The sequence below is a fragment of the Sus scrofa genome, chromosome X (assembly GCF_054392235.1).
Source record: "Sus scrofa isolate SSC_HxYL_T2T_F1_AM1 chromosome X, Sscrofa_HxYL_maternal_Yorkshire_Landrace_v2.0, whole genome shotgun sequence".
Lineage (NCBI taxonomy): Eukaryota > Metazoa > Chordata > Mammalia > Artiodactyla > Suidae > Sus > Sus scrofa.
Genome location: NC_139401.1, coordinates 47,229,913 through 47,254,251, shown reverse-complemented (window position 1 = coordinate 47,254,251; position 24,339 = coordinate 47,229,913). Strand labels below are relative to the sequence as shown.

The window sequence follows — 24,339 nt, the reverse complement described above, 5'->3', positions numbered from 1 at the left end:
GGGATCATACTACCTTTTTTTGTCTTTTTAGGACCGCACCCACAGCACAGGGAGGTTCCCAGGCTAGGGGTCCAATCGGAGCTGCAGCTGCCAGCTTACACCACAGCCACAGCAACGTAGGATCCAAGCCACATCTGCAACCTACACCACAGCTCACAGCAACACCGGGTCCTTAATCCACTGAGCGAGGCCAGGGATTGAACCTGCATCCTCATGGATACTAGGCGGGTTCGTTAACTGCTGAGCCACAATGGGAACTCCAGAAGTTTTTTTTTCATGTTTATTGGCTGTTTGGATTTCTTATGTGTTTTCATAATCCCATCCTCTGCATATTTTTTTAGTAGAATACCTGCATTTTTCTTATTGTGCTGTAATTCTTTATATATTAAGGATAATGCAATTTTTTTGCAATTGTTTCTAGTTTTCTCATTAACTTTATTTATGGCTTTGGGTAGAAATTTTAAATGTTCATATAGTTGATTATATTAAACTTTTTCTTTATTATTCTACCTTTCATATTATGCATGCAAATATCTTCCCTGCCCCAAGATTACATAAGAATTCTCTTATATTCTGAGTTCTTTATCATTTCTCTGTTTTTTTTTATGCAGCTGTTCCCAAACAGGATTACACATCAAAACTGCTTACGGAACTTTTTTAAAATGCTCAGGTCTTAAGACTGAAGCACAATTTGGGGGGGATAAGACCTGAGCAGGAATATTTTTAAAAGGCAATTCCCACGCACCGCCCCTCCTTTGTTAAGCAACATTATTTTAACCCTTCTAAATTTACATTGGTATCATTCTTCCAAATTACTTCAGCACATTTGTTAAGTAAAGCATTTCATAAATTTGAAATGCTACCTTGATCCTCGTTGGTAAGTTGCATGAGAGTAGAGCCCATATCTTTTTTTTTTTTGCTATTTTAGGGCCGAACCGGTGGCACATGGAGGGTCCCAGGCTAGGGGTCCAATTGGAGCTGTAGCCGCCAGCCTACACCACAGCCACAGCAACACGGGATCTGAGCCGTGTCTGCGACCTACACCACAACTCGGGGCAATGCCAAGATCCTTAACCCACTGAGCGAGGCCAGGGATCGAACCCGCATCCTCATGGATCCTAGTTGGGTTCGTGAACTGCTGAGCCACAAAGGGAACTCCTCACATCTATTTTTTTAACTGAGTATTGCACCTGTAGGGCTCAGCCCTCGTGCCGGGTACACAACTAGTGCTTGATGTTAATTGTATAATGAAATGACACCTGACAACACAAGTCTCCACCCTCATCCCACCCCACACTGGTTAGATTTCTCTTCAATATGTTCTTGACCAGCAGACCGATAACACTGGTGTTATTAATGATGACCCTGAGTTCTCGAAGATAGTAAATTATGCTCAGTACACTCTGTTTCAAGTGGCCAGGAAGTGTCTTAGAGGATTCCATCAATCGAAGTCAAAAATAATAATGCTGGCCATGTTTAAGAGGTATGGGGATTCCGATCAAATTCTCTACGGAGGAGCTAGACAGCACTGACCCTAGAGACCCACGACGCTTGGCTTCCTCTTAGCTCTTAGAGTTCCTCTACCAGCTCCAGAGACTGACTCAGCGCTTCCTTGAGCTGGGGACAGACCCACACGTTCCCTCTTCCATGAGGCTACAGAATGAAAATGAGAAGAGGGAATCAGGAGACCTGGATTTTAGTCCTGTCACCATCACCAACCTGTTCTGACCACAGACATGTCGCTTAGCATCTAGGGGCTGGGCTAGATGTTTTCTAAGGATCTTTTCAGATCTAAACCTCTACCGAAACACCCGAACAGACTGCTTACAGGGCAGACCTTCTAAAGACAACCTGAGATATTCCCCCCCACACAGAACAGGGGGGAGCTAATAATAATAACAGTCATAGCAGGAATAGGAACAAAAATTGCTAACTTTTACTGAGCCCTACTCCAAGCTAGAGCCAATAATAATAATAATAATAGTCATAGCAGGAATAGGAATAGGAATAGCAGGAACAATAACAGCTATTGCTTTTACTGAGTCCCACTCCAAGTTAGAGCCAATAATAATAATAGTCATAGCAGGAATAGGAATAGCGGGAACAATAACTGCTATTGCTAACTTTTACTGAGCACTTATTATATGCTGAACAACATTCAAAACGTCTTACTACTAGTAATAAGAGCAAACGCTTAGAAGGCACACACTGTGATCCAAGTGCTCTGCTTAATATTAAGTTAATCATTAGAACAACCTTATAAGGTGAGTTCTACTGTTATCCACATTTTACAAAGGAGAAAACGGAGACACAGAGAGGTGAAGGGACTTGCCCAAGATCTCACAGCTACCAAGTGATGGAACCAACGGAAGTGAACCTAGACCTGCATTTTTTTTTTTTTTGGTCTTTTTCTCTTTTCTAGAACTGCACCTGTGGCATGTGGAGGTTCCCAGACTAGGGGTCGAATCGGAGCTGTAGCCGCCAGCCTACACCACAGCCACAGCCATGCAGGATCTGAGCCACATCTGTGACCTACACCACGGCTCACAGCCACGCCGGATCCTTAACCCACTGAGCAAGGCCAGGGATTGAACCCGCAACCTCACGGTTCCTAGTCAGATTCAGTAACCATTGCGCCACGACAGGAACTCCTAGACCCATACTTTTAACCACTCCACCATACTGCCACCCAAACCATTACTGTACTATGCCTGACACTTCGGAGGTTGCACGAATCAAGGAATGAGCTGCAGCTACTTGTGTGGAATACTGCCCTCTTTAATGATGCTAGAATTGTTTTCCTCCAGTGTAATTTTTTTATGGCCATTCCCAAGGCACATGGAAATTCCAAGGCCAGGGACTGAATCCGAGCTGCAGCTGTGGCAACACTGGATCTGTTAACCCACTGCACCGGGCCACCGATTGAACCCGTGCTTTTGCAGTCACCCAAGCTGCTGAAGTCAGGTTCTTAACACACTGTACCACATTGGGAACTCCTCCAGTGTAATTTTAAGCCGATCAGATTCCAGGGCCTGAGACAGCAGAATACATTACTTATTAAGAAATTATGATATTTTATTAAGAATTAAAATGTTTTCATTATAAAATAAATTATTAACTACTAATGACATTCCCCTTAAACAGAGGAAAAAAACACCAGCTCTTTATGCATCATTAGAAACAAAAACTTTAGCTCCCCACCTGCACAAATTCCAATTCCATACACTGAGGACTGTCTTTTTTCTTTGCTTTTTTTTTTTTTTTTTTTTTTTGCTTTTTTAGGGCCACACCTGCAGCATATGGAGGTTCCCAGGCTAGGGGTCCAATCGGAGCTACGGCTGTTGGCCTACCCCACAGGCACAGCCACACGGGATCTGAGCCGCATCTGCAACCTACACCACAGCTCCGGATCCTTAACACCGGATCCTTAACCCACTGAGCGAGGCTGGGGATCGAACCCGCCACCTCATGGTTCCTAGTCAGATTCGTTTCTGCTGTGCCACGACAGGAACGCCGAGGACTGTCTTTTTAAACATCGACCTGACAGCCTGCAAGGGGTCTCAAACAAAACGGCCAAACCAACTAGGCACACTAACTTCCCACCGCCCCCATGCCCTGCTCGCCACCTCCCATGTTCCCCATCTCAGTGAATGGCACCACCGGCCCCAGGTGCCCAAACTGGGTATCAACCCAAGCTGGGTTCCCCCTCCACATCCAGTCACAGAATGTGTCTAGCCTTGCTGCTCCTGCTTCTGCTCAGACCCTCAGCATTTCTTCCTGAAACCGCTCTGCCAGAAACCTCCCAACTGGCTCTGGGCTCTCATTCTCTCCGGCTCCAATCCCACCTCAACACTGCTGCCAAGGAAATTATCCTCCAACAAAATCTTATTACGTTATTTCCCTGTTTAGAATCTCTGTCTTTGGAATAAAGTATAAAATCCTTCCTAGGACATATAAGGGTTTTTTTGTTTGTTTGTTTGTTTTTTGTCTTTTTGCCTTTTCTAGGGCCGTTCCCGTGGCATATGGAGGTTCCCAGGCTAGGGGTCAAATCGGAGCTGCAGCCACCGGCCTACCCCAGAGCCACAGCCACGCAGGATCTGAGCCGTGTCTGTGACCTACACCACAGCTCACGGCAACGCCGGATCCTTAACCCACTGAGCGAGGCCAGGGATCGAACCCGCAACCTCATGGTTCCTAGTGGGGTTCGTTCACCACTGAGCCACGACAGGAACTCCGAACATGTAAGGTTCTTTTATCATCCGGCCTCCGACTACCTTCTCTGCTTTGTCTGAGGTTGCAGCCCACACACCTCACATGAGGCCAACAGAGCAACTTGCAAGTTCCCCTGACAGTGCTTCTCTGTCTGCCCAAAACGCAATTCTCTCATTTGCCCATCTGGCGAACTCCCACTCATTTTCCTTAGCCCAACTCAAAACTCACCGTCCATCTCGCTTTTCTCTGGCCCTCCATCGCATTTTGCGCGTCTCCCTATTTTAACACTTATTCAACCCGACACAGTCATTTGTTTATAACTATGTCTCCGCCATAAGACAAGGAACCCTCTAGGGTTCTGCACCTTACCCATCTCTGCATTCTACTTGTCGAATGAAAGAATGTCTCAGGACTTAAACAAGAATATCCAAACTGCTCCTGATAAATGCCCATTGGGGGAGTCAAAGCAGGCACTCAGGGGAGTTCCTGTTGTGGCTCAGGGGGTTACAAACTCAGTTAGTATCCATGAGGATGCAGATTTGATCCCTGGCCTTGCTCAGTGGGTTAAGGATCCTGCATTGCTGTGGCTGTGGCGTAGGCCAGCAGCTATAGCTCCAATTGGATCCCTCGCCTGGGAACTTCCATACGCCCTAAAAAAAGTGTGTCCCCCCCCCCACCCCTGCCAAAAAAAGCAGGCATACGGGGCCAAACCTCATTTCAATGAGTATCTTTAAATTGACGGCGCACATCAAAAATATTTGTCACAAACCATAACCAACAGGAGCCAGTTTTAAAAGATACATTTGACCACCAACAAACCTACTTGTTGAATATTTACAGACATTCGCGCTCCTTTCATTCTACTCCATCTAAATGGTCCTTAACCTTTTGTGGGTCACAGACCAATCTGGGTAGTGTCTGTCTACCATTTCTTTTTGTTCTTGTTTTTGTCTACCGTTTCTTAAACCCAGACCTCCTTTTAATTTTGTTTTCTTTTTAGGCTGCCCTGTGGCATACGGAATTCCCAGGCCAGGAGTCAGAGATCTGAGCCGTAGTTGTGACAGCTGGATCCTTAACCCCACTGTGCCGGGCCGGGGATCGAACCTGCGTCCCAGTACTCCAGAGACACCGCGGAGCCCATTGTGCCACAGCAGGAACTCCCATACTTCCTTTTGATAAACATCAAAATCCCACACACCCCTGGAGATTCTGCTACTCTCCCAAAAGGCCCAATCCCCGACCCCAGCAAAAAGAAAAATTAACTTTTTTTGCATGTGGTTAAGAATTCATAGGTTCATAAGAGATGGAATCCATCAGGCAAGATATCATTGAGCTTTGCTTTGAGGTCATTCCACAGTATTAAAACAGGCATTTTCCTTCTATCATCAAATATAAACACTATAACATTAAATATGCTTTCAAGTCTCCATTGGGAAGAGGGAGCCAGGGAAGTGCTGACATCTGACTCCCCCACCTTGGAGAACTTGATGATAGAAATTTGCCAGAAATAAATAAGAAACAAAAATATGAAAAAAAAGAAAAGAAAAAGAGAAAGGAAAAAAGACCACCTTCTGTCTCCTTACATATCACCTCCCAGGAGCACATGTTCGAATGAAGGGAGTTCTTTGAAAATGCTTCCGGCACTACATTTTCCTGCTACACCTACACCCCCCCCACACACACACATCCCTCCACCCCTACTTTAAAATACTCTGAACGTCCAGCTGGCAGCAACTCCTTTTAAACTAATATGCTTTGTCCTGGGGAAGACAAAGGGTTAAATTAAAGAAACAGCTGGCTGGCGGCCTGCCATGGGCTTGGGGGTTTGGGTTGGGATGGAGGATAGAGGAGGAAAAAAACCAGTGAGAGGAAGACGAGCGAACTTCTTACCTTGCCACATGGCCATCTTGATCCTATTCTCTCCCACGTTGGGGTCACAGGCTCAGAGTTTCCCAGACCCCCCCCCCGCCCCAGTTTTGTAGGCAGGCTTGACTGGGACGTAGATGGACGAGCAGCTGTGCCGTCTGGTTTTCGGCAAGGTGTTCCAGCTCAGAACCTGAAAACATCAACAGAAAAAAAAAACATTCAAATCCTTGAAAAGTATCTCCTGGACCTCTCTGGAAAGATAAGCGGATCGAGACAGTGTCAAGTTTCCGTCTAGGCAGCGAGGTATTGCTGAAAGAAGAATGAGGAGACGTGGAGCCGGTTAATACGGCCAGTGACTGCTGTCCAATTCTGCATGAATCACTGGATCTTCAGTAAATGCGTTTCAGAATCTCAAAGGCAGGGTGGCTGGATGAGATAATCATTAAGTGTCTCTCCTACCTGGAAGTGCCACACTTTGGGGAAATGAATCGTGTGATAGCCGATGCCTTCCCAACAGCCCCCCCCCAACACCCAACTCTACATTAAAAAAAAAAAGTTTGTAGACAGGAGAGGAAAATTTTGCGATGGAAAATCTCGCAGAGGAAAAGAGAGGAAAGAAGACAGAATGAGAAGTGAAGAGCAAAGCCCTCTGGGTCGTGGTGCTTCCTCTCCGCTTCAATATATTTTCCCACATTTCGCCAGTGTCCTATAGGGAGCCTAGACGGTTTTTATAATCAGAAAGGAAAAGAACCAAAGGAAAAGAAAAAAAAATCTCATGGAATACTAATTTAAGTAAAACCAAAGCAATTCAGATAATCCCGATTTTTAAAATGTCAAATTCAGTCTTAGGACAAAAGCTGCGAGGCTCCGAAAGGCGCTGGGAATGGGAGAGAAAAAAATGAAAGGTCTGACTCCATTTGATTCAGGAGTCTAATGCATTAACCCCTTTGCTTATCCATTTAAACAAGTTCTTCATTAGTAAACTGGTCTTCCTTATGTAGCATACAAGCCAATTGGCTTTTTTCCTAAGAAAGTCTTCACTTTTTTTGACCTGAAGTTCCAAGTAGATTGCTATTTCCATAAGTTTCACAAAAGCAACACCTCCACCCACCCCCAAGTGAAAGCCCTAAGGCATACTTTCCTAAGACTAATGCGAACCTAAAAGCCATCATTTTGGCTTTTTTTTTTTTTTTTTTTTTTTTTTTTTTTTATCTTTTGCCTTTTTAGGGCCGAACCGGCAGCATATGGAGGTTCCCAGGCTAGGGGTCCAATCGGAGCTGTAGCCACTGGCCTACACCACAGCCACAACAATGCGGGATCCAAGCCATGTCTGTGACCTACACTATAGCTCATGGCAACGCCAGATCCTTAACCCACTGAGCCAGGCCAGGGATCGAACCAAAGTCCTCGTGGATGGCAGTCCGATTCGTTTCCGCTGAGCCACGACCGGAACTCCCATTTTGGCCTTTTTTTAATGCCTTCTTTAAAGGACAAACGTGTGAGAGTGTACACTCATCCCCAAAAGCCAACAGAGAAATGACAGTGCTTTGGATAAGGAAAGGCTAGAGAAGTCCAAGAAAAGTAGGAACTCACAAAAGTCCGAGGATGAATTCACCAGGAAAAAAAAAGCGCTCTGATGACTTATCTGGAACCTGGGACAGTCTGTCTTGACTTGCCTTTTTTTTTTTTTTTTCCCCTCTTATTTAGCGTGCAGTGATAAAGCACTGATCTGCACCTCGTGGGACCAGGAGAATTTAACATTTCGCAAGTCAAGCCCAAGTAGTTGCTAATAAATATATGAAGTTCACGTAAAGCAGATTCCTACTGGCCTGTTATGCTCCACACATCTGGATTCCCCTCCCTCATTCGGGGTAGCTCACAACTGACGTTAACACACGGGCACACGTACAACTTCACTTGGCACTCCAGGAAAATGATTTGCTCTGAAACGTTAATGTGGTAAAACGCGCATCGATGTGAAGGTAAAGTTTTCCCCTTGGGGCGAAGGCGCTCAAGCGCAAGCCTGGAAAGTCTGGAGAGCCAAGTGGGAAAAGGAAAACGCAGCAACCACTTTTCTGAGAGTCTGGACTCCGCTTCGCTACGACCCACACAAACTTGCCAGTCCAGGGCAGGATGGATAAGAACGGGGCCTCGACAGGGCTTAACCAGCCAGAGCCACCCTGCCCCAGTCCTGGAAAGGGGATGCCTGGAGCTAACCTCCCCCATTCAAAAGCGGGGCGGGCTTGGCGTGGCTCCGCGAGAAAACTTCGCTGGGACAGCGCAGGGACCCTGGCTCAGAGAACAGGGCTGGGCTCCCTGGAAGATGCCGCCCTGCACTGGCTAGAACTGGCCGGTCTAACTCCTCCGAGTACCAGGAGGCGGCGGCCAGGCACGGGGAACCCCCATCTCCCGTGGGCCGAGCCAGTGGGGGAGCGCTTCCCCTGTGTCGCTGCGCCCAGGGGGTGCTCCGAGGGTGGGTGAGGGCCAGCGGCCCGCCAAGGACCTGCTCGGGTAGGGACAGCCCGTTTGTCTTTACCTGTCGCCGAAGTCCGGAGCGGCGGAGCCCGTGTCCGCCGCCGGCGGGCAGAGCGCTCAGTCGGCTCTGGCGTCCGGGACACTGAGTTGAGCTAGCGCCCCACGTAGCCGGCAGAGCTTCATTCACAGCCCAGCCAGGAGGAGGGGGAGCGGAGCGGGCGCGCGGCTCATGTGACAGGCGCCTCGCAAGGCTCGGCCAAGCACCGCCGCGGTCTGCGCGTGCGCGCCCCGGCCAGCCCTCTCCCCACACCTCGGCGGAGGCGGGGAGGAGGTGGGAGGCGGGGACTAGGTGATGCCCGCGGGGGAGGCAGCAGGGCGGGGAGAGCGGCCGCGAGAACGGTGCTGGGAGGAGTTTCCGCGCGCGCAGCCGCAGTAGGTCGGCCCTGCTCGCTGCCATATTTAATGAGGACTGGGCGGGGCCTAACTCAGTGGTGGGCGTATCAATTGCCTTTAAAAAAGAAATGCTCCTTTTCAGTTTCGGGCCTGCGATCCATATTGGGGGGTTTTGTTCTTAGAACGAAAGTGATGCCCCTGAGCTTTGGGCTCACAGAATAGTTAGTAGTAGAAATGTGATACTAATTACATTAGCTCACGCATCTTGAACCTCCATAACGCCAGACACTGTTGGATGCCCTTTACTTTTTTTGATCTCATGTAATGCACACAGTAACCCCACTGGGATAGTACTATTACTTCTCCACTTTTATTCATAGGAAACGGAGGCACAGAAAGGTTAAGTAACGTGTCCGAGCTCACATAATAGTAGTAGTAGGAATAGTGATCAAATGTAGGGATGCGTGTTAACAGCCAACTCGATCCTCAGTAACACTGGAAAATCTACACTGCAGTTTTTGGTATTGTCTCCTTTTTTTTTTTTTTTTTCTCTCTCTCTTTATAGTGCCGCACTCAGGGAATATGGAGGTTCCCAGGCTAGGGGTCTAATCGGAGCTGCAGCCGCCGGCCTATGCCACAGCCACAGCCACGCGGGATCCAAGCCATGTCTGCGACCGATGCCACAGCTTACGGCAACACCAGATCCTGAACCCACTGAGCGAGGCCAGAGATCGAACCCACAACCTCATGGTTCCCAGTGGGATTTGTTTCCGCTGCGCCACAACAGGAACTCCTGTCTCCATTTTAATAATTACAGAACAGAGGCTCGGGAAAGCGGAAATCACAGGACTAGTAAGAGGTAGAACTGAGATTCCAACCTAGGTCTCCCTGACTCCAAAGCCCTTATCCTAGGATTGGAGGAAACAGGCCAATGGGGCGCGTTGACCTATTTGACACGATCCAACTAATTCTTTACTGGCAGAACTGACACAGGAACGTGTATAATCACTCCAGATGATCCCCAGTACTCTAATTCAGGGTCTACTGTAGGGAACAATTTTGAACACCTACGTTGGGCAAGCTAAGTGGTGAGGGGTACAAAACCTCTATCCTAGCCCAGTCAAGACAAGGCCACCAAGGACAAATCTGTAATCAGTAAAGTCAGGCTTTTGGACCCTCAGCAACAAGGGAGACTGCACACCAGAGAAACCACGGAGCATCTCACTAAAGCAAGAGTCATTATGGTATTGGGGGGAAGGGTTTTAAGTGAATTTTAAACCAAGCATTGTTTTCATAAGCTCAAAGCAGGGCTGTGTGGAGGGGTCAATGGCAGGTCTGGACTTGGAAGTGAACCCAGAGTCCTGTTTCCTTGGGAACCACAAAGTAAAGATAGAGGTGGAATGTCATCTCCAAATACCCCTTATCTGAAGCTCTGCACCTGCATTGGAAATTAAGGTTGCTTCCCTGGGTCCAAGAAGCTTATGTCCTCCAGACAAAGGTGCGATGTTTTAGTCTCACAGATACCATTTCAAGCAGCAAGGTTCCTGATAGTCTGTGATTGTAGAAAACAAAGTTTCTCAGTGAATAAAAGAAAAAAAAAAACACGATGGTCACTCACATAGGAGGCTGTTATCTCCCCGCAGCAGCATGTCTTTGGGAGAACTGTTGTTCCCTGTTCAATTTGCAGCTGGTTTTATCTGTGTCTGTTATTCCGGCCTGATGAATGGCCAGGTTTTTGCTTTCTCAGTCCAAGTGAATTTTTACTTTCTCACCTTGTAACATGTAGTCTCTGCCGTCAGGCCCTCATGGTATAGAGGTGGGTGGGTGAGGGAGAGCCACAGGTAACTAGAAATACTCAGGGCAGGTTGTGCTGAGTCCTCTGATGGTGGTAAATGCAACTGGAGTTAACACCTTGTACAACGATATTCAGGCAGGAAATCGTATAAGGACCTCTGAGTAGTCCTCTGTAGTGGAAGCTTAGGATAAAGAAGTGTATGGAAGTTGTAGGAGATGTAACTAGAAGGTAAATTGAAACCCAATTTTGGAGGATCCTGAACGTTGAACTGAGATTTGTACTTAACTCAGAAAGTGAAAAATAATCAAGGTTCTTGAGCAAGGTAGTTCCTTTATGGGAAGGCTTCCTTTTTTTAATTGAAGTATAATTGACCCATAACATTATATTAGTTTCAGGTGTGCTGATGACTCACTATTTGTATATATTGCAATATGATTACCACAATAAGTCTAGTTAACATCGGTCACTTTTCTTTTTTTTTTTTTTAAGGTGGCATCTGCGGCATATGGAAGTCCCCAGGCTAGGGGTCAAATCAGAGCTACAGCTGCCGGTCTACCCCATGGCCACAGCAATGCCAGATCCGAGCCACACCTGCGACCTACATCACTGCTCACGGCCACGCCAGATCCCCGACCCACTGAGCGAGGCTAGGGATCGAACCCGCATCTTCACGGATCCTAGTCGCATTCATTTCTGCTGCACCACAGAGGGAACTCCTGGCGACTCTTTTTTAAGAAGGTGAATCTGGGGTAATTGTTCAAGGAGAGATGTGTTTGTTTTTGTCATTGCAAGATAGGAGAAACCAGAGCTTCTTTGTAGATTGAGCAGGAAGAGCCAAGGATGAAACAGCAATTGAAGAGGAGAGAGAAAAGGAGGGGATAAACAATGGAGTAAAATACGTGGAAAAATAGAAATGAGATGGAAAATACAAGCTAAGCTTGGAAAAGACACCTTTTCCTATGAAACAAGAAAAATAAGGTCGAAGGATGGCAATCTGGTTGGAAGCTACCTCTGTAGAGCGAGCAAATATTGGCTTTATCTGCAATATAGCTTTATTTGGAAGAGTTTGGGCGGGAGTGATTTATGAAGACTACGAGAGCTGCAGTACACCCAGATTACCACGTGGTGTCGCCACTGACCGCCGACAGCTTGGAGGGCTCGTTGCTTTCAGGAGTACATTTCAAAAAAGAATATTCTATCGTTTGCGAATTGCAAAACAAAACCAGTTATGGGAGTGGGCTCTGGAGCCAGACTTCCTGGGCTCAGAACCGACCAGACGCAGACCCTTATTAGCTGTGTCACCTCATGCAAGATTCACTCTCCTTCAGGTTGCTTATCTGTAAAATGAACAGAGAAAATGTATTAATGGATTTAAGTGGTTGGAAAAGATTAAACGCTCAATAAATGTGAGCTAGTATTACTATTGATGGTGATGATGATTAAGAAGTTTCCTCTGGATCCATAAGTTTTGCAGGAGTTATTTATGCGGTGAGGAATAAATGCCTAGAGAACTGTACCTCCCCAAGTGAAGTGGTTAGAGTGTGGTGCTAATGAGGCAAAGTTAATAATTTAATCAGGAGGTATGGATTCTGTTAACTCTGTTCTCTTCCCCGTGAGAACCTTAGCCAGGTGCCCAGAAAGTGTGTGCACATGGTCACAAGTGGAGCTGGCCAAAAGTACATAATGTACATAAATCGACATTAATGAGACCCTCTGCTCTCTTCCCCCTTCTTTGGAAAAACTCGAAAAAAATGTTCCCACCCCATCCCCCCCACAGAGTGGCCAACAGACTTTGGGTCAAAAGCCCTTTCCCGCCTTAAAAAGTAAAGAGTAAACACAATGCGATCTTAAAAGTTAATTATAAAGAGAGAATAAAACAGTGAATTTCTCTGTATAATAAAAGGTAGGGGTTTTTTTTGTTTTTTGTTTTGCTTTTTAGGGCCATACTTGTGGCATATGGAAATTCCCAGACTAGAGGTCTAATCGAAGCTACAGCTGCCAGCCTATGCCAGAGCCCCAGCAACACCAGATCTGAGCCACATCTTCGACCTAAACTACAGCTCTTGGCAACGCTGGATTCTTAACCCACCGAGTGAAGCCAGGGATCGAACCCGCAATCTCATGGTTCCTAGTCAGATTTGTTTCTGCTGAGCCATGATGGGAACTCCCCAAAAGATAGCAGTTTAGAGCTAATTTTGTAAAAGAAAAATCTCCAGAGCAATAGGTCATGGTGGCACCTACACTGTCAATGTCTAAAGCATCTTTATCTTTTTTTTTAAACCATTTTTAATATTGAGGTATAGTTGATTTACAATGTTGTGTTAGTTTCAGGTGTACAGCAAAATGACTCAGTTATACATACATACACATATATATTCTTTTTCAGATTCTTTTCCATTATAGGTTGTTATAAGATATTGCATATAGTTCTCTGTGTTATACAGTAGATCCTTGTTCTTTACCTGTTTTATATGTTAATCCCAGAGTTCCTGTCGTGGCTCAGCAGTAACGAACCCAATTAGTATCCATGAGGACACAGGTTCAATCCCTGGCCTCACTCAGTGGGTTAAGGACACAGGTTCAATCCCTGGCCTCACTCAGTGGGTTAAGGATGCCACGAGCTGTGGTGTAGGTCGCAGACATGGCTCAGATCTCATGTTGCTATGGCTGTGGCACAGGCCGGCCACTATAGCTCCAATTCAACCGCTAGCCTAGGAACTTCTATATGCCATGGGTGTGGCCCTAAAAAGACTATATATATTATGTAATATATATATATATATATAATGTGTTATATATATATATAACATATGTGTGTATATAACATATGTATATACATAACATATAATGCGTATTACATATATATGTTAATCCCAAACTCCTAATTTAATACTCTGGTTTCTCTTCAGATCTTTTTTTTTTTTTTTGGTCTTTTCTAAGGCTGCACCCGCAGCATATGGAGGTTCCCAGGCTAGGGGTCTAATCAGAGCTGTAGCTGCCAGCCTACACCAGAGCCATAGGAACATGAGATCTGAGCCACATCTTCGACCTACACCACAGCTCATGGCAACGCCAGGTCGTTAACCCACTGAGCAAGGGCAGGGATTGAACCTGCAACCTCATGGTTCCTAGTCAGATTCCTTAACCACTGAGCCACGACAGGAACTCCTCTTCTCTTCAGATCATATAAATCTTTCACCTTTTACCAAATTCTTAATTTATCTCCCCCTCCAAAAAAAATCCCCTTTGGTAACCAGGTTTGTTCTCTAAGTCTGTGAGTCTATTTCTGTTTTGTAAGTTCATTTGTATCATCTTTTAGATTCCACATATAGGTGGTATCATATGATACTTGTCTTTTTCTGTCTGACTTCACTGCATACGATAATCTCTAGGTCCACTCATGTTGCTGCAAATGGCATTATTTCATTCTTTTTTATGGCTGAGTGATATTCCATTGTGTGTATATATGTGTGCATAAGATGTGGTATACACACACACACACACACACCACATCTTATTTATCCAATCATCTGTTGATAGACATTTAGATTGCTTCCATGTCTTGGCTATCGTAAATACTGAAGTAGCTTCATCTTTACTTTTGAAATTGTCATTGCAAATCCAGACTGAAATAGTTACGTGAGTGCATAGCCATGTAAAGTAGTAAGTGAATGTTTCTGGTATTGTTGTTTATTTGTTTCACATCTTTTTTTTTTTTACTTTTTAGGGCCACACCCACGGCATATGGAGGTTCCCAGGCTTGGGGTCGAACTGGAGCTGTAGCTGTCAGCCACAGCCATAGCCGCAGCAATGCAGGATCCAAGCCGAGTCTGTGACCTACACCACAGCTCACGGCAATGCCAGACCCTTAACCCACTGATCAAGGCCAGGGATTGAACCCGCGCCCTAATGGATGCTAGTTGGGTTCGTTAAACCACCAAGCCACGATGGGAACTCTTTTTTCCACATTTAGTTCGAGCCTTTCCTATTGTGCCAGGTACTATATTAGCCCCTAGGGATACTAGTTTTAAAATAAAACATCTGGTACAAACTACTATATATAAAATAAACAACAGGGAACTATATTCGCTATTGTATAATAACCTATAATGGAAAAGAATCTGAAAAAGAATATATGTGTGTATGTATATATACGTATGTGTGTGTGTGTGTGCGTGTGTGTATATATATATAACTGAGTCAATTTGCTATACCCCCAAACTAAAACAACATTGTAAATCAACTATACGTCAATTAAAAAAAATTTAAGAATTAGTATTTTTAAAATCCCAGTCTTGGGGAGTTCCTATCGTGACTCAGCAGAAACAAATCTCACTAGCATCCATGAGGACGCAGGTTTGATTCCTGGCCTCCACCAGTGGGTTAAGAATCTGACGTCATGAGCTGTGGTGTAGGTCGCAGACATGGCTTGGATCTGGCAGTATTGTGGCTGTGGCGTAGGCCAGAGGCTACAACTCTGTTTCAACCCCTCCCTGGGAACCTCCATATGCCATGAGTGTGGCCCTAAAAAGACATTTTTAAAAAATCTCAGTCTTGGAGTTCCCATCGTGGTGCAGTGGTTAACAAATCCGACTAGAAACCATGAGGTTTCGGGTTTGATCCCTGGCCTTGCTCAGTGGGTTAAGGATCCGGCATTGCCGTGAGCTGTGATGTAGGTTGCAGACGCGGCTCGGATCCCGCGTTGCTATGGCTCTGGCGTAGGCTGGCAGCTACTGCTCCTATTGGACCTTAGCCTGGGAACCTCCATGTGCCGCGGGAGTGGCCCAAGAAATAGCAAAAAGACCAAAAATATAAATAAATAAATAAATAAATAAATCTCAGTCTTTATAGTTCTCTCACTGGACTCAGCAGAATTTTTTTTTTTTTTTTTTTGTCTTTTTGCTATTTCTTGGGCCGCTCCCGTGGCATATGGAGGTTCCCAGGCAAGGGGTCCAATCGGAGCTGTAGCCACCAGCCTACGCCAGAGCCACAGCAACTCGGGATCCGATCGGCATCTGCAACCCACACCACAGCTCACGGCAACGCCGGATCGGTAACCCACTGAGCAAGGCCAGGGACCAAACCCACAACCTCATGGTTCCTAGTCGGATTCGTTAACCACTGCGCCACAATGGGAACACCTCAGCAGAATTTTTGACAAATGTTTTTCTCAGAAATTTTACTTTTTAAAAATTTCATATCAGAATGGGTAAAGAAGATGAGGTGTATATATGCAATGGAATATTACTCAGCCATAAAAAAGAATTAAATACTGCTGTTTGCAGCAACATGGAGGGACCTATAGATTATCACACTACGTGAAGTCAAAGACAAATACCATATGATATGACTAATAAGTGGGATATAAAAATATGACACAAATGAACCTATCTATGAAGCAGAAACAGACTCACAGGCATAGAGAACAGACTTGTGGTTGTCAAAGGGCGGAGGAGATTGAGTGAGAGTTTGGGATTAGCAGATGCAAGCTGGTATATATAGGTCTCACTGAATAGTACAGAGAACTATATTCAATATCCTGTGATAAATCTTTATGGAAAAGAATATGAAAAAGAATATATATTTTATATATATATGTATAACCGCATTACTTCGCTGTACAGCAGAAATTAACACAACCTTGTCAATTTTTTTTCTGTCTTTTTGCCTTTTCTAGGTCCACTCCAGCGACATATGTAGGTTCCCAGGCTAGGTTGAATCGGAGCTGCAGCCGCTGGCCTACACCACAGCCACAGCAATGCGGGATCCGAGCCGCGTCTGTGACCTACACCACAGCTCACGGCAGTGCCGGATCCTTAACCCACTGAGCAAGGCCCGGGATCAAACCCGCAACCTCATGGTTCCTAGTCGGATTCGTTAACCACTGCACCACGAAGAGAACTCCAATGACAAGTCAAATTTTTAAAAAGTAAAAAATAAAAAGAAATAAAAATTCCATATCAGATCACCGTCTGTCTGAGAGCAGTTCAGTTCTATCTAGATTAGAGCTGCTAGAATCTAAGGAGAGCAAATATGCGAGTTTGTTTACAGTGCGGTTTCCAGGATTTGCAGGTCCCTACTCTCTATAGCCTTCTGTTCCACGTACGTGGAAGCACATGGACTAGTGGTGGTGGTTTCTCAGAACCACTGTGATGCCTGTTCACCCACTACCCTGAGAGCGCCTTGTCCTATACTTCTTTTATATTCGGCACAGCTAGATCTTTCCGAACTCTTTGTGGCAAAGAACCATTTGCCCCCACATCCATCGTGTACCAATCCTTTTATAAACTGCAAGGAAAATGCATTACTAGAAAACTGAACTCAAAACCTTTCACATACACAATAAAAGCCCAATTCCTTTGGGATTATACGCAACAGACATCCAGTGACTCTGTCAAATTTTTGTTAGGGTTTCGAAACATATACTCTCAAAACTGTGGCCACGGACTGGCAAGAAATAGTCTGTGGACTGGCACTGCGCCACGGCCCACACTTTGAGCAGCCCTGCCTCACAGGCTCACCACCGTGCCCACTCCTAGCAGGCATTCCATAAACGCTGGGTTGAATGCATCGTTCTCAGAGTGTTTTCACACCTCTCTCCCCCACCTTCTGTCACACCACCTTCAGAATTAAGGTGAGCAGATGTTATCATTCCCATTTGACCAAAGAGGAAGATGAGGCCTGCAGATTAAGTGATTTGCCTCCTCTGAAACAGCCCAAAGTAGTCTCTGGCTCTGATTGCACGTCGTAGCAGCGGCATTAAGAAAGCCCTCCAGGGAGTTCCCGTCCTGGCGCAGTGGTTAACGAATCCGACTAGGAACCATGAGGTTGCGGGTTCGGTCCCTGCCCTTGCTCAGTGGGTTAACGATCCGGCGTTGCCGTGAGCTGTGGTGTAGGTTGCAGACGCGGCTCGGATCCCGCGTTGCTGTGGCTCTGGCGTAGGCCGGTGGCTGCAGCTCCGATTCAACCCCTAGCCTGGGAACCTCCATATGCCGCTGGAGCGGCCCAAAAAATAGCAACAACAGCAACAACAACAACAACAGACCAAAAAAAAGAAAAAAAAAAAAAAAAAGAAAGAAAGCCCTCCAGGAGTTCCCGTCGTGGCGCAGTGGTTAACGAATCCGACTAGGAACCATGAGGTTGCAGGTTCGATCCCTGCCCTTGCTCAGTGGGTTACGGATCCGGCGTTGCCGTGAGCTGTGGTGTAGGTTGCAAACGCGGCTTGGATCCCGCCTTGCTGTGGCTCTGGTGTAGGCCGGTGGCTACAGCTCCGATTGGACCCCTAGCCTGGGAACCTCCATATGCCGTGGGAGCGGCCCAAGAAATAGCAAAAAGACAAGAAAAAAAAAAAAAAGAAAGAAAGAAAGAAAGAAAGCCCTCCAGTCAAAGGGATCCGCCTAAGAATTCCACCCATTAGAAAAACTTGCCTTGGGCTTTCCCAAAGACAGCCCAGTGTGATGGGGTGATGGAAAGAACAGAGATTCCCAAATCAGAGAGCTGGTTTGGAATCCAGGCTTGAGCAAGAGCCTGTCTCCCTATCTCGAAAGTGGGGATAATGATAGCTTGTCCACAAAGCTGCGCTAAGAACTAAATGGTGAATGCAAATAGCCGGGTACATAGTTCGGAAAGAATGGTTCTGATTACTTTTAGGCTCGGTTTAGAAGGGCCGCCCTGAAGGGCTCGCGCTGAAATCTAATCACGTGGAATGCGCGCCATCTACCGGTGGAGTAAAGAACATGACTCTGGGAAGAGAAAGTTCCTCCTTTAGAAATGGGATCAGTGCATTTGTGGTCTCTTTTTGCAGTGGCTGCTTCTTCCCAATAGGAACAGATGCCTCTCCTGCCCCACGGTGAAAACAAGGTAGGAAACACGGTCTTCCACCTCCACCTGGTGGTAGCAAGACCGCCCCCCATTTCTGACGTGGTATTGTGGTATCGGAGGAGGTCAGTGAAACAGACGATTTAAATAAGATCCAGAGTCTTATCACATAACATCAGAAATGTCCAGGATACAAATGAAAATAACTTATCATAGCAAGAAACAGGAAAATCTCACACAAGAAAAATCAGCCAAGAGACACCAAGACTTATGTCACAGATGTTGGAGTTATAGTAGAAGGATTTTTTTTTTTTTTTTTTTTTTGGTCTTTTTAGGGCCGCATCTGTGGCATATGGAGGTTCCCAGACTAGGGGTTGAACTGGAGCTGCAGCTGCTGGCCTACACCACAGCCACAGCAACTTGGGATCCAAGCTGCGTCTGCGACCTACACCACAGCTCACAGCAACGCCGGATCCTTGACCCACGGATGGAACCCGTGTATTTATGGATACTAGTCTGGTTTGTTAACCACGGAGCCACGACAGGAACTCCTAGAAGGATTTTAAAACATTCAACATAAATATGCTTCAAAGAGCAGCTCTGAACAGGTTTGAAGTGAATGAAAAAATGGAAAGTCTCAGCAAAGAAATAGAGGATGTAAAAGAGAACTAAATGGAAATGTTATCCTTAGTACAGTTTTTTACTGAAATATAGTTGATTTACAATGTTATGTTAGTTTCCGGTATACAACATAGAGATTCAGTATTTGTGTGTGTGTGTGTGTGGTCTTTTTGCCTTTTCTAGGGCCGCTCCAGTGGCATATGGAGGTTCCCAGGCTAGAGGTCTAATCAGAGCTATAGCTGCCAGCCTACACCACAGCCACAGCAGGATCCAAGCTGCATCTGCGGCCTACACCACAGCTCAGGGCAATGCCAGATCCTCAACCCAGTGAGCAAGGCCAGGGATCGAACCCTCAACCTCTCAGTTCCTAGTCGGATTCGTTAACCACTGAGCCAGGACGGGAACTCCGTGATTCAGTATTTTTGAAGATTATACTCCATTATAGGTTATTACAAGATAATGGCTATGCTTCCCTGTGTTATGCAGTATATCCGGGTTGCTTATCTACTGTAGACATAGTAGTTTGTATCTGTTAAACCCATATCCTTAATTTGTCCCTCCCCTCTTCCCTCTTCCCTTTGCTAACAAGTGTGTTTTCTATATCTGCGAGTCTGTTTCTCTTTTGCATGTACATTCATTTGTATTTTTTTAGATTCTATATATAAGTGATACCATACAATATTTGTCTTTCTCTGACTTATTTCACTAAGCATAATATTCTCTTAGGTCCATCCACGTTGCTGCAAATGGCAGAATTTCATTATTTTTTATGGCTGAATACTATTATACACACACACACACACACACACACACACACACACACACACACAGCACATCTTCTTAATCCAGTCGTCTGTTGATGGGCACTTATGTTGCTTCCATGTCTTGGCTATTGTACAGTGCTACTATGAACACTGGGATGCATGTATCTTTTCAAATTAGTGTTTTCATTGTTTTCTGGCTACATACCGAAAATTAGAATTACTGAATTATACGGTAGTACTATTTTTAGTTTTTCGAGGAACCTCTGTGCTGTTTTCCATAACGACTGCACCAATTTACATTCTCATCAATAGTGTATAAGTGTTCCCTTTTCTCCACATCCTCTCCCACATTTGTTGCTTGTAGACTTTTTTTTTCAAGGACCGCACCCACAGCATATGGAGTGTCCCAGGCTAGGGGTCAAATTGGAGCTGTAGCCGCCAGCCTACACCACAGCTCACAGCAACCCCAGATCCCCAACCCACTGAGCGAGGCCAGGGATCGAACCTGCGTCCTCGTGGATGCCAGTCAGAATTGTTTCCACTAAGCCATGATGGGAACTCTACTTGTAGGCTTTTTTTTTTTTTTTTTTTTTTTTTTTTTTTTTTTTTAAGATTAAGCATTAGGCTTTATTTTTTATTTTTTATTTTTTTTTGGTCTTTTTGTCTTTGCTGTTGTTGTTGTTGTTGCTATTTCTTGGGCCGCTCCCGCGGCATATGGAGGTTCCCAGGCTAGGGGTTGAATCGGAGCTGTAGCCACCGGCCTACGCCAAAGCCACAGCAACGCGGGATCCGAGCCGCGTCTGCAACCTACACCACAGCTCACGGCAACGCCGGATCGTTAACCCACTGAGCAAGGGCAGGGACCGAACCCGCAACCTCATGGTTCCTAGTCGGATTCGTTAACCACTGCGCCACAACAGGAACTCCTACTTGTAGGCTTTTTGATGATAGCCATTCTGACAAGTGTGAGGTGATAGCTCATTGCGGTTTTTGATTTTCATTTCTCTAACAATGTTGAGCATCCTTTCATGTGCCTGTGAGCCGTCTGTATGTCTTCTTTGGAGAAATGTCTATACAGGTCCTCTGCCCAATTTTTGATTGGGTTGTTTATTTTTTTTTATATTGAGCCATATGAGCTGTTTGTATATTTTAGAAATTCTTTGTCAGTCACATCTATTGCAAATATTTTCTCCCATTCTGTAGGTTGTCTTTTCATTTTGTTCATGGTTTCCCTTGCTGTGCAAAAGCTTTTAAATTTAAGTAGGTCCTATTTATTTCACCTTTATTTATTTTGCCTTAAGAGACTGATCAAAAAATATTGCTATTATTTATGTCAAAGAGTGTTCTGCCTATGTTTTCGTCTCAGCATTTTACAGTTTCTATTCTGGTATTTAGATCTTTAAACCATTTTGAGTTTATTTTTGTATACAAGGGAATGTTTTTATCTCATCCTTTTATATGCAGCTGTCTGTTTTTCCCAGCACCACTTGTTGAAGAGGCTGTCTTTTCTCCATTGTATAATCTTGCTTCTTTTGTCATGGATTAATTGACCATAGGTGTGTGGGTTTATTTACCTATACTGTTCCATTGAGCTATGTGTCCATTTTTGTGCTAGTACCATACTGTTTTGATTACTATAGCTTTGTAGTATAGTCTGAAGACTAGGAAGGTTATACCTTTAAGTTTGTTCTTTTTTCCTCAAGATTGATTTTGCAATCCGGGGGTCTTTTGTGGTTCCATATGAATTGTAAGATTATTTGTTCTAGGTCTGTGGAAAATGTTACAGGTATTTTTTTTTTTTTTTTGGCCATGCCTATGGCATCCAGAAGTTTCCTGGTCTGGGGTCAAACCCAAGCCACAGCAGTGACAATGACAAATCCTTAAATACAAGGCCACCAGGGAACTCCTGTCACGGGTATTTTGGTCGAAATTGCCAAATGAAAATTTTAGAACTGGAAAATATAATGGCTGAAATTTTCCAAAATTTGGGAAGAGACATAAACCTACAGCTCTAATAGCCAGGAAATCCTCAAACAGAATAAACCCAAAGAAATTCACACCAAGATACATCATAATCAAACTTTTGAGAACCAAAGGCAGGAGTTCCCATAGTGGCCCAGCAGAATCGAATCTGACTAACATCCATAAGGACATAGGTTCAATCCCTGGCCTTTCTCAGTGGGTTAAGGCTCCAGCATTGCTGTGAGCTGTGGTGTAGGTTGCAGATGCAGCTCAGATCCTGTGTTGCTGTGGCTGTGATGTAGGCCAGAAGCTCCAGATCCAATTCGACACCTAGCCTGGAACCTCCATATGCTGCCAGTGTGGACCTAAAAAGACAAAAAAAAAAGAAAAGAAAAGAAAGAAAGAAAGAAAGAAAGAAAGAAAGAAAGAAAGAAAGAAAGAAAGAAAGAAAGAAAAAGATAAAGGCAAAGAAAAAAATCTTGAAAGCACCAAGTGAGAAATGACACCTTACTATTTGAATGAAGGCAAGTTTCTCATCAGAAACCCTGGAAGTCAAAAGGAAGAGGTAGAACTTTTTTGAAGTGCTAAAAGAATAGAATATATAAAGAACACTTAAAATTGAGCAGTAAAATAAATAATCGAATTAGAAAATGAGTAAAAAACATGAAGAAGCATCTCACTGAAGAGGATACAAGAAGGTAAATAAACACCTAAAAAGATGCTCAACATCACTAGCATTTAAAGAAATGCAAATTAAGACTATGGCGAGACACCACTAGACACTTACTAGAACTGCTAAGCTAAAAAAAGCAATAATACTAAATGCTGACAAGGATGTGGAGAAACTGGATGTTTCATACATTTCTAGTGGGTATGTAAAATTTTCCCGCCACTCTGGAAAATGCTGTTTTCTTTCTTTCTTTCTTTCTTTCTTTCTTTCTTTCTTTCTTTCTTTCTTTCTTTCTTTCTTTCTTTCTTTCTTTTTTAAGGGCCACACTCTCGGCATATGCAAGTTCCCAGGCTAGGGGTCAAATTGTAGCTACAGCTGCCTGCCTACACCACAGCCACAGCAACACGGGATCCAAGCCACATCTGCAACCTACACCCCAGTTCACAGCAATACCAGATCCTTAACCCACTGAGCGAGGCCAGGAATCGGACCCACCTCCTCATGGATACTAGTTGGGTTCGTTACCAATGAGCCACGATGGGAACTCTTACTGTTTTCTTAGTAAATTAAACATACACTTACCATGTGACCAAGAATAAGCTCAAGGTCCTATATGAGAAGAAACAGAAGGGATTGGTCATGACTGCCCTGTGTCACTGCAACTGCCACCTAAGGTGGCCATCAGCCAGAAGAGCCTGCGGGCCAGCAACCTGAGTGGCACAGCCTTCATTGGCACCCAACTGTATTTCCACCAGATGATCAATGCAAAGCATTTCATCCTGGCCATGGCTCTCATGAAAAGCATCTTGCTGCTAAGCTACCAGGAGGACAAGACTCTGAGCCTCCGCTAAAAGGATGACAAGCCCCTCGAGGTGTAGAGTGTTGACCTCATCATGGACAGTGCCCAGCTGGGATTCAGTGTGTCTGCCCAAGACTGCAAGTTCATGGTCTACCCGTACCTGCCAGAAGCCAAGGAGAGTGATAGGGACATGTGTCTGCTGTGGTGGGCACCCAAGCAAACACGACCTGGAGGGCCCTGCGTGGAGGGCCACCTAGGGGCCCAGCAGAACATCAGTGCTGTGGGAGACACTGGATGGTGGCACACTTGATTTGTCACACTGGATGGTGGCCCTCGACCCCACGACAAATGGATGCAGAGCGTGGACTGTCACGTCCTACAAAAATGGTGTGGACCATTCTCTCCCCAGCTACTCAACCACTGTGTTCACTTCGGAACCCTTGAGCGCCCGCGAGCTGGCCCGGGGGTCAGCACCATGCCCAGCATTGTCCTGGCCGACCTGACAGAGACCCTGGGGTCACCACCCACTTCTAGACCCAGGGAAGCTGCCATCCCCGGTGTACTGCTTCCCACCCCCTTTTTATATAAAACAGGGAAACGGGGAAAGGGGGGGGGGAACGACTGATAAATGCAACAACTTAAATGGATTTCAAGGACATCATGTGAGTTGTGAAAAGGCAATCTCAAAAGGTCACACATTACAGGAATTCATTGACGGAAGATTTTTGAAATGAGAAAATTATAGAGATGGAGAAGAGATTAGTCGTTGCCATGGATGAGGACTGGTGATGGGAGGGGAGTGACTAGAAAGGAGTAGCGGGAGGGAGAGCAGGGAGTGGAGAGCTGCGTGCGATGGACGAGTTCTGTATTTTTTTTTCCATTTTTAAAAAATTGTATTGAAGTATAGTTGATTTACACTGCTGTAATCATTTCTGCTGTACAACAAAGTGATTCAGTGAAATAC

General features: G+C 45.2%; 1 protein-coding gene across 2 annotated transcripts in view; it reads right to left on the bottom strand.

Moving 5' to 3' along the window:
- Positions 1 to 8,811, bottom strand: part of CLCN5 (chloride voltage-gated channel 5) — a 203,043-nt gene extending 194,232 nt beyond the window's left edge. The window contains 2 exon segments of one of the 2 annotated variants that reach the window (NM_214139.2): positions 6,103 to 6,268; positions 8,615 to 8,811. In NM_214139.2, coding sequence (NP_999304.2) covers positions 6,103 to 6,118 — 16 coding nt within the window. In that variant the 5' untranslated portion in view covers positions 6,119 to 6,268; positions 8,615 to 8,811. 2 annotated transcript variants of the gene reach the window in all.
- Between the last annotated feature and the right edge of the window lie 15,528 nt (positions 8,812 to 24,339).